This window comes from Aspergillus terreus, genomic scaffold, assembly GCF_000149615.1.
Source record: "Aspergillus terreus NIH2624 scaffold_11 genomic scaffold, whole genome shotgun sequence".
In the NCBI taxonomy this organism is placed as follows: domain Eukaryota; kingdom Fungi; phylum Ascomycota; class Eurotiomycetes; order Eurotiales; family Aspergillaceae; genus Aspergillus; species Aspergillus terreus.
In genome coordinates this window covers 518,802-533,855 of record NT_165934.1, presented here as the reverse complement: position 1 = coordinate 533,855, position 15,054 = coordinate 518,802, and the positions used below count along the sequence as shown (strand labels likewise).

The following is a 15,054-nucleotide window of genomic DNA, read 5'->3' as shown; positions in this document are numbered from 1 at the left end:
ATATTTAGCGAGTGTAAGTACGGAGTACACTATGGTTGTTGGATATATATTTGGTGGATGGTACAACAGTACAGCGCACTGCATATATACTTAGGGTGATATATATTTGACAACACAACAAGATAGCAGGTACTTAGGCACCTGATATAATAAATGTTATTAGAAGATACCCAACATGTCGTTGCTAATTACGTTTCACCTGTCTAGGTATTCGGAGTACAACCTGAATAGATACCCTGTACCCATACATCGTCGGGCCGATTCTAGATTAGATCCCAGGTAAACAACCAGATCCACCTTGCAGAAGACGTGAGGATCGATCATCTCCTCACCTCCCACCTTACATGGCCAACACCAGAGCGCTCATTTCCAGCAGTAAGGAAGCGTCTACGCAAGACGCACTGACTCGAAGGGCGGGAGAGAAGCCTTCATAAAATAGCGATCGGCCGGAGGAGCCCAACAGCGGGTTCTGGTTGGTGGAGAGACTCGTTCGAAACAACGGGCTGATTTTTTTCAGAAGCAGACGGTGAGATCCAAAGTACGGACCTAATTTCAGAGATTATTTATGTCTATCCGGATCTGTTTGATCTGCTGTACAGAGTACAGGTTATCTGATGCACAACAAATCAGAATAACAATCGGAGATTAGTGTAGGAATGTGGACGATATAAGATGGCTCATAACAGACCACAGCATCATCAGGCATGAGATGGATGCCACGTCAGATCTGGACTCGTCACAACACAATCGAAGCAGTGATAAAGAGGAAGTCAGTCCGAGAGACACAGAGGATAAACTTTCCGGTTCCTGCATGTGTCCTGGTCTGTTTGGATTCATCTCTCTCGGAGTTTCTTATATTCTTCTCCTCATCCCACCAGAACACCCAGTACTACTCTGATGAAAGAGATTAACTATTGTTGATAAGACCGTGTTCCTGATCATCCGCGAACCTACTCCGTCTGTTCCGTGGAGTCGGAGGCTGTGGCGCTAACTACGGAGAACTACTCTGCTAACAACAACCTAACTTCCTTAGTAGTTAGTGTCAGTTACCCTAGTTAGTGAGGACTTCCCCTTTTCGCCTCGTCCTCCACTCATTCGGACGGACTCTTTTCCCTCTCCTCGTTCTTCGCCTCAGGCAGGAAAGCACCATCTCGCCTGTCTCGGCTGTCGTGCAACCCAGTCGCTCGTTTACCTGGTCGCTTCTTTCAGACCGTGTTTTCACTCTCTTCATTCCTTGACCCGCGGTCATCACTGCACCTCCGTTGTTACCACTACCGATTCAAATACTGTCCCATCATGAAAAGCCACTACTGAACGACTCCGTCCGCTCAGAACCTCGCCTACTCGCTCGACATCTCCCACATCAGGGACCCATCTCAGTCAGGATGTCCGGCACCTGCATCTCCCTCGCAGGCTCCACGCAGTGTCCCGCCTTCAACACATCCTCCATCTCAACTAGCTCCAGTCTCTACTCGGATTTGTGCGTGGAGACTTCTCCAGAAGCTATGGCCCAATGTCCACTTGCTGACCGTGCCACAGTCCTTTCATGCAGAATGTGTCCAACGTCACTACCTTTGACGAACAATTGAGCAATTACGTGAGCTCAACCTACATCCAACGAAAGTAAGCCTTCCTCTCCCGTTCGTCCCCGAGTGAAGGCTCATTGATCTCCAGATATGTCCAATACCTCGGGTGCCAGGATGCGAACCTGACCAACACCGGCGACTTCTACGCGCGCTACACCACCAGTACCATTTGCTCGGGCTTGGTTCAGAGCTCCAAAAACGCCTGTCACCTGTCCGATCAGGATTCAAGGCCTCTCTGTGCTCAATCATGCGTTCGTCTTGACCCCTTCCGATTCATTCACCACCCCCTAATGATCGTGAGTAGGCTGCCATGGCGGAAAGCGAGGAGTCGATTCTCGTCAATTCGGCGCTGTGTCCCAAGAGAGCTAGCAATTACATGGACCAGATCGTTTCCGACTTCACCATATGTTCCCACCCCGCCGATTCCCTGACCGTGAGCTGCATCGATGGTTCCGACAACGAACCGGACGAGTGTGGATTTCGTTCCAACCTTGTGGGTTTGTGCGGATATTGCGGCTCCAGCTCTCCCAACTCCACCGATTCCTGCTGTGTCAATGCCAAAGCCGAAACCCGCTGCAAAGATATCAGTGTTCCCTACCCGACTGCAACGATCCACTCCATTTTCACCACGACCTCCAACGCAACCGCCGGGGGTCACTCGAACGGTCTCTCAGGGGGACAAATTGCCGGTGTCGTGATTGGATCGGTAGCTGGCTTCGCCCTCCTGGTGGCATTGATCGCGTTCGGCCTGATCTACTGGTGTCGCAAGCGTCGGGGCCAGAATCAAAGCGTTCTGAACCAACCCAACCCACAGCGCAAGGGCTTCGTCTCGATGATGCAACAACCCCCCAGCCCAACCCACGCGGCGGTTCCTGGGGGACGAGTGGCCCGTATGTCAGCACTGCGCGAGGTTCCCAGCGCGTCCCCAGCGCGGTCACGCACCTCGAACGCCTTCTTCGGTGGTGCCAAGTACAGCGATTCGTCTGACTCGGAAGGATATGGTGCCAGTCCGGGAGCCATGTCCAAGAAAATTCCCCCGACAACGGGCAAGCGTCATGGGTCTCTTTCGAGCCAGTCGGCCCTGGCAGGCGGTGGTAGTGACACTTCTCCTCGTTCCGGCACTGTCGGACAGTACTCGTCCCCCGAAGGAATGGCCAGCGGACAATCCGAGCAGTTGTCCTCCTTCCAGGACTATTACTCCCAGGATGACATTCACCCCGGCGACAAGGTCGCGGTCTTGTGGGCGTATCAACCTCGGGCGAATGATGAGTTTGCGTTGGACCGTGGAGAGATGCTGAAGGTGATTGGCATTTGGGACGATGGCTGGGCCACAGGCATTCGTGTTCCCGAAAGTGCTGAGGATTACGACGCACGACACCGCGAGCAACGCGACAGTGGTGTTTCGAATGGCTCCCAGCGCCCAGTTGCCTCCCCGGCCCCGGTGGGCGAGATTAAGGCATTCCCTCTGGTTTGTGTCTGCCTACCTCAGCACTGGAGAAAAATCATCGACGGCGGTCAAGCGGACGATGGTTCATGATAACCAGCAGATCCGCGGGAGCCATTTGACCTGCCATTTCACCTGATGCCGGTCACGCCTTGACGATAGCGCCTTTGTCCTTTTCCTTGTCCTTGAGGAGTTTCTGCGCGAGCTGTCCTGTTTGCGTCTACGCTTGATTCTTCTGTTCGCCGAACAAAAGTTTCCTCGACCATCTCGCCCCTTCGTTATTTTTGAGCACGTCGACATGTTCATTATCCATTCTCTGTCTGTGACTACTTCTGTGGGTGGGTGTCCTTTGACGTTCGATTTTCCTTCTCCGGTTATATACCCCTTCTCTGCAAGCCTCTTGCCTTTCAATTCTTAGACCCCGGTGTCTTACGTTATTTTAATCATGTCGCTGCCTCCGCCGTTGATGACGGTGGGAGGAGACGTAATTTAGCCAATCTTGCAGACGATACATATTGATCTATGTACATATCCATGTTTGATTTATTCTAGAATACAATGCCAACTGACAGGCAGATGGGTTATTGAGTACTTTGTAGTGGGCGATGGAGCTCTGTAGGGCCACTGTACGTCGACTGGTGACGTGCATACGTCAGTGGGAGACAGGCACAGGCAACAATGGATCTGCCTGATGATTGTACGGCATCGCAAGTGACGACTCATCTTCAAGAAGGATGACGAGAAAATCAAGGTAGAAAGCCGAATCCAATAGTACTCTGTACTGCTAAGAATAGGCCGCAAACCCCTGAATAGAGGGGTGGATCACGTGTGGGAGGCCATGTACCTTCGATGAGCGCACCGCCGACCGCCGCAACGCAAGCACCACAGCCGGTACCTCTTGTCTCCCTGACTAACCTAAATTGCCCCTCATATCTCTCTCTTGTCCGCTTTCTCCATTATTATTATTCCTCTTCTTTCCCAACACCCCTCCTTCGCCTCCCCCTCGTCATCTCTTCCAAGTGAGCTCCTCTCCCCCTCTGCATCTCCCCTCTCTCAATCACCTCCCACCCGGTTAGTTCTGCGATCGATCCATCTCGGTCCCGCACTCAGATCGTGGGCCGGTTGTGACGACCCATACACCGGAAATAGGGACAAGTAAGCCCAAACTAACATCGCGTGCCAATCCAGATCATCTCTCTCCGTCCATTTGACCTCGAGAATCCTTTGCAATCATGTCGGTACGTTGGACTTTTCCCCGTTGAATTTTCCTGGATGTAGTGATCGGAGCGTACTGACGTTTGTTTGTGTACAGCTCGCATCTGGGTACGTCGTCGGCCGCCTCCCCGCTTTCGCGAGAGCCCATTCGCAAACCCAACCCAACCTACCCACACCATGTACTGATGACATGCAGTGTCTCCATCGACGATGAATGCCTCGCCGCATTCAACTCCTTCCGCATGAGCGGCGATAACAAGGGCGACAAGACCAAGTTCATCATCTTCAAGATCTCCGACGACAAGAAGCGCGTTGTCCTCGACGAGGCTTCCAACGAGAAGGACTACGAGGCTTTCCGCTCCAAGCTCGAGGCCGCTCGCGATGCCAAGGGCAACCCCGCTCCCCGCTACGCCGTCTACGATGTCGAGTGGGATTCCGGCGAGGGTCAGCGGTATGACTTCCCTCGCCAATTCAGGAGGCAATCGGATGAAGGATGTTTGCTGATCCGCTGATATAGGAGCAAGATCGTCTTCATCTCCTGGGTGCCTAGCGACACTCCCACTCTCGTATGTCTTTCTCTTACTATATTCAAGATGTCGCGAGGGACTACCGGTACTGACGCCTCCAGTGGTCCATGATCTACGCCAGCACCCGCGAGAACCTGAAGAACGCCCTCAACATCCACAACTCCATCCACGCCGACGACAAGGGTGACATCGAATGGAACACTCTGCTGAAGGAGGCCAGCGGTGGCAAGGCCGGTAAATAGAGGACGGCGACCGGCTGGGTCCGGGCCAGGTGAGCTTGTCTATGTGTGGGAGAGTGTATGCTGGTGAGGAGGACACGGCGCCATCCGTCTCCCCTCCCACCGATCGTGGAGTCCGACTCCCTTCCGAACCCAACTACCAACCTGGGGCATGCTTCTCTGCATACATGTAGTTTCAATACGAGATCGTTACGACTGTGTGTGGTCGCGTTACTTGACCGTATCCTGCTCTTGCGCGATCGTGATTGCTCTCGCCGCCTGCCCGAGCCATTCACCGGGGAGGAACTCGTGGAACTGTGTTGTGTTGTGCTGTGTTTTGTTTTCGTTTCGTGTGTTATTTTTTACCCCTCCTTGTCAGCGATGCTTGTATAGACCCGATTGTCTGGTGGGAGGGGATGATAGTTGGGGGTAGACAGAGAGGATGACAGAGGATGACGTGATGAATCCAGTGCACAGGACTATATGGAATGAGAGTAAAAATGAAGGAGAAAATAAACCATCGATATTAGTAGGTAGTATCATCTCACCATCGGATCAGGTGGTTAGGGACGGTCGGGACGGGCGGGCCAATCACGGGGCGGCGAAAACGGACTAAGCTAAGCCGGCCGGAAGGTCGAACTTCCCACCTCAAACCACAACGCCGAACGTCGTCTCTGTCTCCTCCATCGCAAGTCTCGGTCACCCTCCCCCCTCCCATCCACCTTTAGTCGTCCTCCGTCGAGGCATCCTCTCTCTCGTCCCTGGAGAGTCTTTGATTGATTCAATTGGTCTTTTTTCGCGTTCCTCGCCACGCTCACACATCATGTTCTTCCGTTCCGTCTCCAAAGCCGCTGCTCGCAGCTCGGCCCTGCCCACCACCGCCCTGCGCTCCTACCGCACGGCGTCGGCCCCAATGGCTTGCCTGAATGCCCGTCCGCAGGCGGAGAAGAAGGCTGTCGCTCCTCAGCAGGCCCGCGCCGCCTCCGACCACGCCATCGCCAATCCCACACTTGCCGGTATCGAGAAGCGCTGGGAGGCCATGCCCCCCCAGGAGCAGGCCGAGCTGTGGATGCAGCTGCGTGATCGCATGAAGGTCGACTGGCACCAGATGACTCTCCAGGAGAAGAAGGCCGGTACGTGTTCCTGACTATGAACGCTTCCTCCTCGGTCCGAGGGAGATTTTTGAATTTTGCTGACGGGCTGGTCTTTCTTTGTTCTAGCTTACTGGATTGCTTTCGGTCCCCACGGCCCCCGTGCTCAGGCTCCCAAGGGCGAGGGTCTGCGTATCTTCGTCAAGGTCGCCCAGCTCACGGCCGTCTCGGTCGCTCTCTTCTACGCCATCCACCTGTTCGCCAAGCCCCAGCCCAAGACCATGTCCAAGGAGTGGCAGGAGGCCTCCAACGAATACGCTCTGGTATGTTCAGTGATCTTCAGCTCGAAGATACTTCATATACTAACGGGTTCTCTCTGCAGCGTGAGAAGATCAACCCTATCTACGGCATCAGTGCCGAGGGCTACGAGGGCAAGGGCTTTGTCCAGAGCCCTCCTGCCGAGAAGCAGTAGATGGGCCGCTGCTGTGATCCTCTGAGAGGCAACAGGAACCAGTCGATATGAGAAACTGGAACGGATCGATGGTGGGGGTGTGCTGGGAGGGTGATATCAAGTGTCGTTCTCCTCAGCACACTTGTTCACCCGTCCTTCTGGCAGACGGATGCTTCTCATACTCTGATGGATGATGCTGTGAGCCGCTTGCATGCCCTACCCTCCGTGTGGACAGTCACTTCCTTTCGCCTGTGTCTTACTTGTTCTTGTCCACGTCCGTTTCCCCCCGACCCAAAAGACCTGTGTATCTCGTACTGTGCAATAATCGATGTATCTCCTTTGTAGTCATAGAGGCCTCTTTTGAAGTAGTGGTGGAGGTGTATATTCATTTACTGTTGTTATTTAGTTGATTCAGTGTGCACATTTGTTGCGGTTGTCTATTTACCTACTCCGTACCATAGTACTAGGTATGTAGCTGAGGTATGCCCAAGGTGTGGGTGAAATCGGATGCATGTTACAGATACAGTTAATACCGGGAGGTAATGACGTGTAGCGGAGCGCGTGGAAACAGGGCTTGCGGTGAGCCCTAACCTAGTACTTACCCAAGTGTGCACTTATATTAATTTTAGAATAGAATAATAATTATCAAAGAGCCTACCTAGGCATAATTAATTAAATAAGGGCTAAAATAAGGTCTACTTGAGTACAGCTAAATACTTGTAGGTACAGTAGGTGGAGGCCAGTGTAACCAGAATACGGTAACGATGGCAGATTTTTCAGCAGCGGGTGTCCGAAATAGGACACGGACGCAGCCGGGAAAGGAGGAGGTGTCGGGGCAACCGTCGTCGAGTTCTTTGTCTGAACCAGTTACACAGAAGATCGAGATAGACTTGGTTGATTTCGAAATGAGGCTTCTAATGGCAGGGATTTTGCTTCTATTTCTCTTTGTTCTATTGTCCCTACATAGCTCCCCGGTTCTTCAGGATGAAGGCGATTGTTTTCCTCTCATCCGTATCCCTGGGAATCCGGTGGGTGCCAAGCAGCTCCGCATTTGTGCGATTTTTCGTCTCGCTTTCCCTCGTGGTTTCTTCTTTATAGACGTGAATAGGATATAAGATATCAAATATTAAAGAAGAGAATGACAATAGTAAATAAAGACGTAAACAACAATATCTAGATATCGAGAATACGCTGTCCAGGACTGTGGAAAACGCTCGGTACATCACGGGATCGTCGGCAAAACCGCCCCGGAAAGGCTAAGCCGGACACAAGGACCACCGGTCTGCTCCCCTTCCAACCTCTTCCCTTCTTTCCCTTCTCTTTCCCCCAATCTCCTCCTCTCCTCCTCCCCCTACACCTCTTTCATCTCCTCCATCTCGCTCTTCAACACCGTCATCATGTTCAAGAGGTAGGTCAAGCAGACTCCCCCTCTCCCTCCTTTACCTCTTCTCTTCCTCTCCTCTTCTATACACCATCATTATATTCAACTACTAACCTCCACAGCGGTCTCGCCCGGACCTTCGGGAGGGCTGCTTTTGCCCGACCCTCCGTCGCCCGTCGCGCTCTTCCCTCCAAGCTCAATGGCCTCCCTTCCCTGGCCCGCTTCGCCAGCACTGATTCTTCCGTCGGAAAGATTCACCAGGTCATTGGTGCCGTCGTCGACGGTATGTGGTACCCGACTTACCCTTCACCAAGGGAAATCCCTGCCTTCCCGGCCCTACGCGAAAATCTTTTCCGGGCCTCGACTTCAACCCCAACAACCCACCACGACCGCCTTTTCGCTGCCAACATCCGTCTCTAACTGTCGCCTGTAGTGAAGTTCGAGGGTGAGAAGCTCCCTGCCATTCTCAACGCCATTGAGACCGAGAACAACGGCCAGAAGCTCGTTCTGGAGGTTTCTGTATGTATCCGAGAGCTCCTGATGACATCAAAAGACCCTTCCAACTAACTCCCTTTTAGCAACACCTGGGTGAGAATGTCGTCCGTACCATTGCCATGGATGGTAAGTCTTTTTCACCCCCTTCCTGTCGACGCGGATGAAGATCGGCCTCACCGCTTCCTTTTACGTGGTCTTTTCTGGTACCTAACCGCTCCAATGTAGGTACCGAGGGTCTGACCCGTGGTGCTGCCGCCCGCGACACCGGTGCTCCCATCACCATCCCCGTCGGCCCTGGCACTCTGGGCCGTATCCTGAACGTCACTGGTGACCCCATTGACGAGCGTGGCCCCGTCAAGGCCACCACCTACCTCCCCATCCACACTGAGGCTCCTCCCTTCACTGAGCAGTCCACCGAGGCCGAGATTCTGGTTACCGGTATCAAGGTCGTCGATCTCCTTGCCCCCTACGCCCGTGGTGGTAAGATTGGTCTCTTCGGTGGTGCCGGTGTCGGTAAGACCGTGTTCATTCAGGAGCTGATTGTAAGTTTCCTCACTTGTTCCAAAAGAAAAAAAGAGAGTTTCATCTAACAATTGTAGAACAACATCGCCAAGGCTCACGGTGGTTACTCCGTCTTCTGTGGTGTCGGTGAGCGTACCCGTGAGGGTAACGATCTGTACCACGAAATGCAGGAGACCGGTGTCATTCAGCTCGATGGTGAATCCAAGGTGTCTCTGGTCTTCGGTCAGATGAACGAGCCCCCGGGTGCCCGTGCCCGTGTCGCCCTGACCGGTCTGACCATTGCCGAGTACTTCCGTGACCAGGAGGGTCAGGATGTGCTTCTCTTCATTGACAACATCTTCCGTTTCACCCAGGCCGGTTCTGAGGTGTCTGCCCTTCTGGGTCGTATCCCCTCGGCCGTCGGTTACCAGCCCACCCTGGCCGTCGACATGGGTGGTATGCAGGAGCGTATTACCACCACCACCAAGGGTTCCATTACCTCCGTCCAGGCCGTCTACGTGCCCGCTGACGATCTGACTGACCCTGCTCCCGCCACCACCTTCGCTCACTTGGACGCCACCACTGTGCTGTCCCGTGGTATCTCCGAGTTGGGTATCTACCCTGCCGTCGACCCTCTCGACTCCAAGTCCCGTATGCTCGACGCCCGTATTGTCGGCCAGGAGCACTACGACACCGCTACCCGTGTCCAGCAGATGCTCCAGGAGTACAAGTCCCTCCAGGATATCATTGCCATTCTGGGTATGGACGAACTGTCTGAGGCTGACAAGCTCACCGTCGAGCGTGCCCGTAAGCTCCAGCGTTTCCTGAGCCAGCCTTTCACCGTCGCCCAGGTCTTCACTGGTATCGAGGGTAAGCTCGTTGACCTGAAGGACACCATCCGTTCCTTCAAGGCTATCATCAACGGTGAGGGTGATGACCTCCCTGAGTGTAAGTTCCATCCCTCGCTCTCTCTACCTCACTGATACTAACGGATGCAGCCGCCTTCTACATGGTTGGTGACTTCGAGTCTGCCCGCGCCAAGGGTGAGAAGCTTTTGGCCGAGCTGGAGAACAAGGCCTAAATGTAATATTGTTGTTTAAAGCGCCCTTTTCCGTTACCTTTTTTCTCTTTGTTAGATTTTGGACTTCCTTTCGGCAGTGTTCCGCTTTCTGTCGATCCGTGTACAGTACTCGAATCAAGAAAAGGGAGTTGAACGAAAGGAGATTCCAATCCATTCAAGGGAAAAGATATATGGGAAAGAGCACAGACTTCTCTCCAAGCTGGGACGAACGGGCGTTCGTCCGGCTGTGTTACAATATGTGCTCATGTAAGTAGGTTAAAATGACCACACAGCCTGATACCCTGGGGCTGGACAAATGTATTTCTTTTGTTAGTAGTTTGGATGTAGTTTGTAGTGTAGTACTTGGTGCATTTGCAGCTATGTAATGCTGTGTACATGATCCATTACCCCGATGCCTCCATAAATTCAATCTGATATCACTTTGCCTACCACTTACAGCGTTTCCTCCAATGCAAAGACCTAGACGACAGTTAGCACTTCTTCCAACGATCAATGAACAAAACATACCAGGGCAGTCCGACTCGGCAGATAAACCTGCACATAGTTCTTCCTCCCATTCCACTCCAGATCCGTAGTAAAGAATCTCGTATCCTTGCGATTCCGTCCAAACCCACCAAACGCCTCATCATCGGTATCCAGCACAATGCGATACGTGCCCGCAACGTCCACACCCACCCGATAATCCGTAAAGCTCTCCGTCGGATGGAAATTAAACACCCAGAGTAAGCCGGCCCGCTCGAATACCAGCACCTTGTCGACCTCGTGCTTGAGACTGATGTACGCCGGCGGCGCATGCAGCCACCCGTACTTCGCCTCGGCGTGCTGCATGCCGCGGTCGAACTCGTTCAGCTGCCCGTACCGCAGGAGGTGGTCCTCGGTGAGGTTGAGCTGGCGCCGCGCGTACCAGAACGAGTTGTTGTTGCCCGCGCGCGGGAAATCGAGCCACTCCGGGTGCCCGAATTCGTTGCCCTCGAAGTTGAGGTAGCCCTCGCCGCCGAGGGCGTGGGTCACCAGCCGGATCATCTTGTGCAGCGACATGCCGCGCGCGATGGTGGGCGTTAGCTCGGTTAGGACTGACATGTTCGTGTACATCTCTTTGTCGCAGAGCCACATCATGAGGGTTTTGTCGCCGACCAGGCTGTTCCGGTGGTTAGTGGGTGAGATACGGGGAAGGGGAAGGGAAGGGGCGGGAGGCTCACGCTTGGTCGTGGCTCTCGGCGTAGGCGATGGTCTTTTCGCCGTAGCGCCGGTTTGTCAGGGTGAAGGCTAGGTTGCCCATGTCCCATTCGTCGTCGGATTTCTCTTTCAGCAGTTTGATGTACATGTCCGGGATGGCCATGCCGAGGCGGTAGTCGAAGCCGACGCCGCCGAGGGCGTGCGGGAGACAGAGCGCTGGCATGCCTGAGACGTCCTCGGCTACAGTGATGCAGTCCGGGTAGAGCGCGTGGAGCATCTCATTCGCCAGCGTGAGGTACATGACGCCTTCGGCGTCGACGGCGGGGCCGAAGTACTCGTGGTAGCCGCCGGAGAAGCCGCTGCACACGTTAGCTATGATGTATAGATGAGGGAGAGGGAGACGCACGTTCCGATTCCGTGGTGGGTGTAGAGCATGCTGGTGACGCCGTCGAAGCGGAACCCATCGAAGCCGTACTCCTCCATCCAGAAGCGCAGGTTGCTCAACAGGAAGCGCAGCACCTCGTGGTTCCCGTAGTTGAACAGCCGGCTGTCCCAGAGGTCGTGGCGGCCTTTGGCGCCCTCGTGGAAATACAGATGATCAGTGCCGTCGAACATGTTCAGCCCATCGAGGACGTTCTTGGACGCATGGCTGTGCACCACGTCCAGCAGCACGACGAGCCCCATCTTGTGCGCCGTGTCCACCAGCTCCTTGAGATCCTCCGGCGTGCCGTACCGGCTGCTCGCCGCGAAGAAGTTGTTCACCTGGTACCCGAAGCTGGCGTAGTAGGCGTGCTCCATTACCGCCATCAGCTGGATCGCGTTGTACCCCAGGTACTGGATGCGCGGCAGCATCGTCGCCGTGAACTCCTTGTACGTGGCGACGCGGGTTTCCGGCGACGAGATGCCCACGTGGGCTTCGTAGATGCGCAGGCTCTGCGGCTTCTTGGGGCGCGCGTGCTGGAAGTGGTATTTCTGGTCGGCTGGGGGGTTCCAGAAGACGGAGTCGTAGGTTGGCGAGACGCTGAGGTCCTGGACGGCGCGTTTGATCCAGGCGGGCATGCGGTAGATGCGTTCGCCGCTGGGGATGACCATGGTGATCTGATGGGTTAGTTGGTAGTTTACTTTGTAGAGGGAAGGAGAGGGATTAAGTACCTTGATTTTACTATCGTGAGGAATCGCAGGGGCGCCATCTTTGGCTGGAATTGTAAGCTCCCACACACCAAAGTCGTTCTTTGTCATGGGATGGGCCTCGACGTCCCAGTTATCTGCGAGGGTTAGCAATGCGGCTGTGTCTTCACGAGGTCGGGCTACGCACTGAACTCCCCAACAAGAGATGCCTGGACAGCATTGGGAGCCCATTCCCGGTATGTGATGTCGCCGTTGGCGTTGGCATTGAGCCCGAACTTCTCGTAGCCCTGGTGGTGCGGTTAGTTGAGGTGGTGATGGCGCAGGCGCTAGTGGCAGCCGCAGAGATAATGAAAGGTTACCCGGCTGAATTGGTCCAACCCGCCTTCTGTGTCGTTGATGGTCTTGATCCAGCCTTCGACGAGCGCGAATCGCTCTCGCAGAGCGTCGCGGAACGGCTCCAGCCATGGATCGAGCTTGATCACGCCTGGACGCTGGTTAGTAGGGTTCCGTTCCTGGATGGATAGATAGGGCTTATCAGGAACGGACCGGTGCCATCAGGGGGGCTGTCGACCGCGTGGGGTGAAGCCATTGAGATAGAGCAGGGAGCAGGAGATTGATTATCGGAGAAGAATATGGATTATGAAAATTGAGAAGAATACTTAGGGGTCGTGGTGTTGAGGTGTCGTGAAGTTGAATGAGACTTGACTGCATGCGGGGAGACGGTCCAGGCCATGTGATGTCACGCCCCCCTCTCTCTCAACACTTCTTAATTTTCTTTCCCTGTTTATCCCAACACTCTTCCCTGTCGCTTCCTCAGTCTGTCACATATTCTCGATATCATCGTTGCTAATGTACTCGAATAATAACGATAATACTCCTGATCCAACGGACAATCCAACCCCCATCACTACCCATCTCAATGGCGATGACCATGTCGCCGATGGCCTCCATATCTGGCTGCGCCGCGACCCTGGCCCGCCGGGGGTGCACATACCCCTTGCACTGCGGCAGCGGTCGGACCCATTATGCTACCGGCCGCCGCAGTAGTCGACTTGGTCAAGAATGAGCCCGTCTGAGCTGGACGGGATGAACTACCCGCCCTGGATACCACGGCGCTAGTGCCAAACGCGACTGCGCGCACATTTGCACTGGCCGACGACTGAGCTCCCATCAGAGCGCTATACGGCGTTGCGCCCGGGTAGAACGACGTGGGAATTGTGGGAATGGGAATCGAGACCGTGCTACCGAAATCCCTGGTCAGATCAGACGCCATCGTCGGCGCAGAGTACCCCGACGGAGCGCTGGTGGCCGTGGATGTGGTCGCCTCGTATGAAGAGTAATCGGATCCAGACTGCAGACAAAATCCGGATCCAAACGCACTCTGGCATGTGTACCATTGTTCGTCGCCTTCTTCGGTCCACATAGCAAAGTCTTCGATATACATCTCGTAGCACGGAGCACCGTTCGGACAGATGATCTTGACCGGTCCTCGCTCCGCCCCGTTCGCCTCCGTACCCTTCCAGTTACGGATGGTGAAGTTGCTGAACTCGACCCCGTCGCCGGACTGTGTGCTCATGCTGCTCCATGCACTATCGATGTCGAGGGAGTAGGCGTTGCCGTGGCCTGTGCGTTGTTAGCGGTGGGAATGAGACTTGACTCGGGTTGCCGCTTACCGATGAAGTTCTCGAGAACGACGTTGGAGACGGTCCCACTGCCTCCGTTGCTCTTGATGAGCATCATCTGGTTCGAGTTCCACGTGTAGACGTTCCGGTAGGTGATGTCGCTGATGTTGGTGTCGGCGCCGAGCGAGCCCATGCCGCATCCGCCGCTCCAGTTGCAGTAGATGTTCTCCACGAGGATGTTCTGAGCTGGGCTCTGCAAAGCGTCAGATACGCGATCATTGGTTACCCACATGGAGAACATACCTTGACTGTGACACACTCATCCTTGTTGGTCACTTCCACGTCGTGAATCCAGATATTCGTACTCCAAACATCCACTCCATCCAACGCACCATGGTTACCGCCCCGGATCGCCATGTTATACACTTCGCCATTGGAGCACGTATCCAGCGACAGATGGAACGACGGCGAATCCACAAGGATAAAATCATGCAGCGCAAAGTCCGAAACATCGTACAACCGGAGCAAGCGCGGTCCGCTCCAGTTGTCATCCTTATGGAACTCGTATCCCAGACCTTGCATCGCGCCAGACGACGTGCTGCTGAACAGCTCGAAGTCGCTCGAATGCTCGATAAAGATCATGTTGCCCCCGTCGGTACCCGTACGGTAGATGGTCCCATCGATCTGGAGCGCCCAGGCCTTACCTCCACTCAGTTGTGCCCATGACTCCAGCGCGTAGTCGCCTGGCGGGACGTAGACCAGTCCGCCGGTCTTGCAGTCGGCAAAGGCGGACGCCAGCGGAGCACCCAGGTCGGTGGTCTTGTCTGCTGCTGCGCCGTAGTCGAGAACATTGCACGTTTTTGTGGCAGCTTTAGCTGACGCTGAGGTCAAAGGGCCAACAGACCCTGAGAGCCGCGCTGCGGCGAGAGGCACCAGGCCCACTAAAGAAAGGACAGATAGTGTATTGACGTGCATTATCCTTGCTGAAAGAACTGGAGTTTGAGATTCTCTCGAGCCAAGGGGACATTCCGACGGAGCTCTAAGGAGGCTATATACCGGACAGCGCTAAGGGAACAATCTGAAACGCCCATCGAGAAGTCCTCTATATGGAACAGCTGGGCCCAGACGACTCCATTCG

General features: G+C 54.5%; 6 protein-coding genes across 6 annotated transcripts; 4 read left to right on the top strand and 2 right to left on the bottom strand.

The window, feature by feature from the left end:
• Positions 1 to 1,385: 1,385 nt before the first annotated feature.
• Positions 1,386 to 3,123, top strand: ATEG_07612 (SH3 domain protein; the record flags this gene model as incomplete). The annotated part of the gene is made up of 4 exons (XM_001216233.1): positions 1,386 to 1,480; positions 1,540 to 1,623; positions 1,675 to 1,837; positions 1,891 to 3,123. The coding sequence occupies 4 exons, from the start codon at positions 1,386 to 1,388 to the stop codon at positions 3,121 to 3,123; spliced, it is 1,575 nt and encodes a 524-aa protein (XP_001216233.1).
• Positions 3,124 to 4,262: 1,139 nt separating this feature from the next.
• Positions 4,263 to 5,014, top strand: ATEG_07611 (actin-binding ADF family protein; the record flags this gene model as incomplete). The annotated part of the gene is made up of 5 exons (XM_001216232.1): positions 4,263 to 4,268; positions 4,343 to 4,353; positions 4,442 to 4,696; positions 4,763 to 4,811; positions 4,874 to 5,014. 5 exons carry the CDS (start codon positions 4,263 to 4,265, stop codon positions 5,012 to 5,014), a joined length of 462 nt encoding a protein of 153 aa, XP_001216232.1.
• Positions 5,015 to 5,813: 799 nt separating this feature from the next.
• ATEG_07610 (cytochrome c oxidase subunit IV family protein) lies at positions 5,814 to 6,553 on the top strand (the record flags this gene model as incomplete). The annotated part of the gene is made up of 2 exons (XM_001216231.1): positions 5,814 to 6,123; positions 6,261 to 6,553. 2 exons carry the CDS (start codon positions 5,814 to 5,816, stop codon positions 6,551 to 6,553), a joined length of 603 nt encoding a protein of 200 aa, XP_001216231.1.
• Positions 6,554 to 7,929: 1,376 nt separating this feature from the next.
• Positions 7,930 to 9,892, top strand: ATEG_07609 (F1F0 ATP synthase subunit beta; the record flags this gene model as incomplete). Its single annotated transcript, XM_001216230.1, has 6 exons — positions 7,930 to 7,940; positions 8,036 to 8,196; positions 8,347 to 8,432; positions 8,492 to 8,534; positions 8,634 to 8,950; positions 9,008 to 9,892. 6 exons carry the CDS (start codon positions 7,930 to 7,932, stop codon positions 9,890 to 9,892), a joined length of 1,503 nt encoding a protein of 500 aa, XP_001216230.1.
• A 587-nt stretch (positions 9,893 to 10,479) lies between these two features.
• ATEG_07608 (1,4-alpha-glucan branching enzyme GLC3) lies at positions 10,480 to 12,883 on the bottom strand (the record flags this gene model as incomplete). Its single annotated transcript, XM_001216229.1, has 7 exons — positions 10,480 to 11,128; positions 11,190 to 11,525; positions 11,573 to 12,264; positions 12,319 to 12,431; positions 12,482 to 12,581; positions 12,654 to 12,778; positions 12,841 to 12,883. The coding sequence occupies 7 exons, from the start codon at positions 12,881 to 12,883 to the stop codon at positions 10,480 to 10,482; spliced, it is 2,058 nt and encodes a 685-aa protein (XP_001216229.1).
• Positions 12,884 to 13,210: 327 nt separating this feature from the next.
• On the bottom strand, positions 13,211 to 14,891 carry rhgB (putative extracellular rhamnogalacturonase; the record flags this gene model as incomplete). Its single annotated transcript, XM_001216228.1, has 3 exons — positions 13,211 to 13,917; positions 13,968 to 14,169; positions 14,220 to 14,891. The coding sequence occupies 3 exons, from the start codon at positions 14,889 to 14,891 to the stop codon at positions 13,211 to 13,213; spliced, it is 1,581 nt and encodes a 526-aa protein (XP_001216228.1).
• Positions 14,892 to 15,054: the final 163 nt, after the last annotated feature.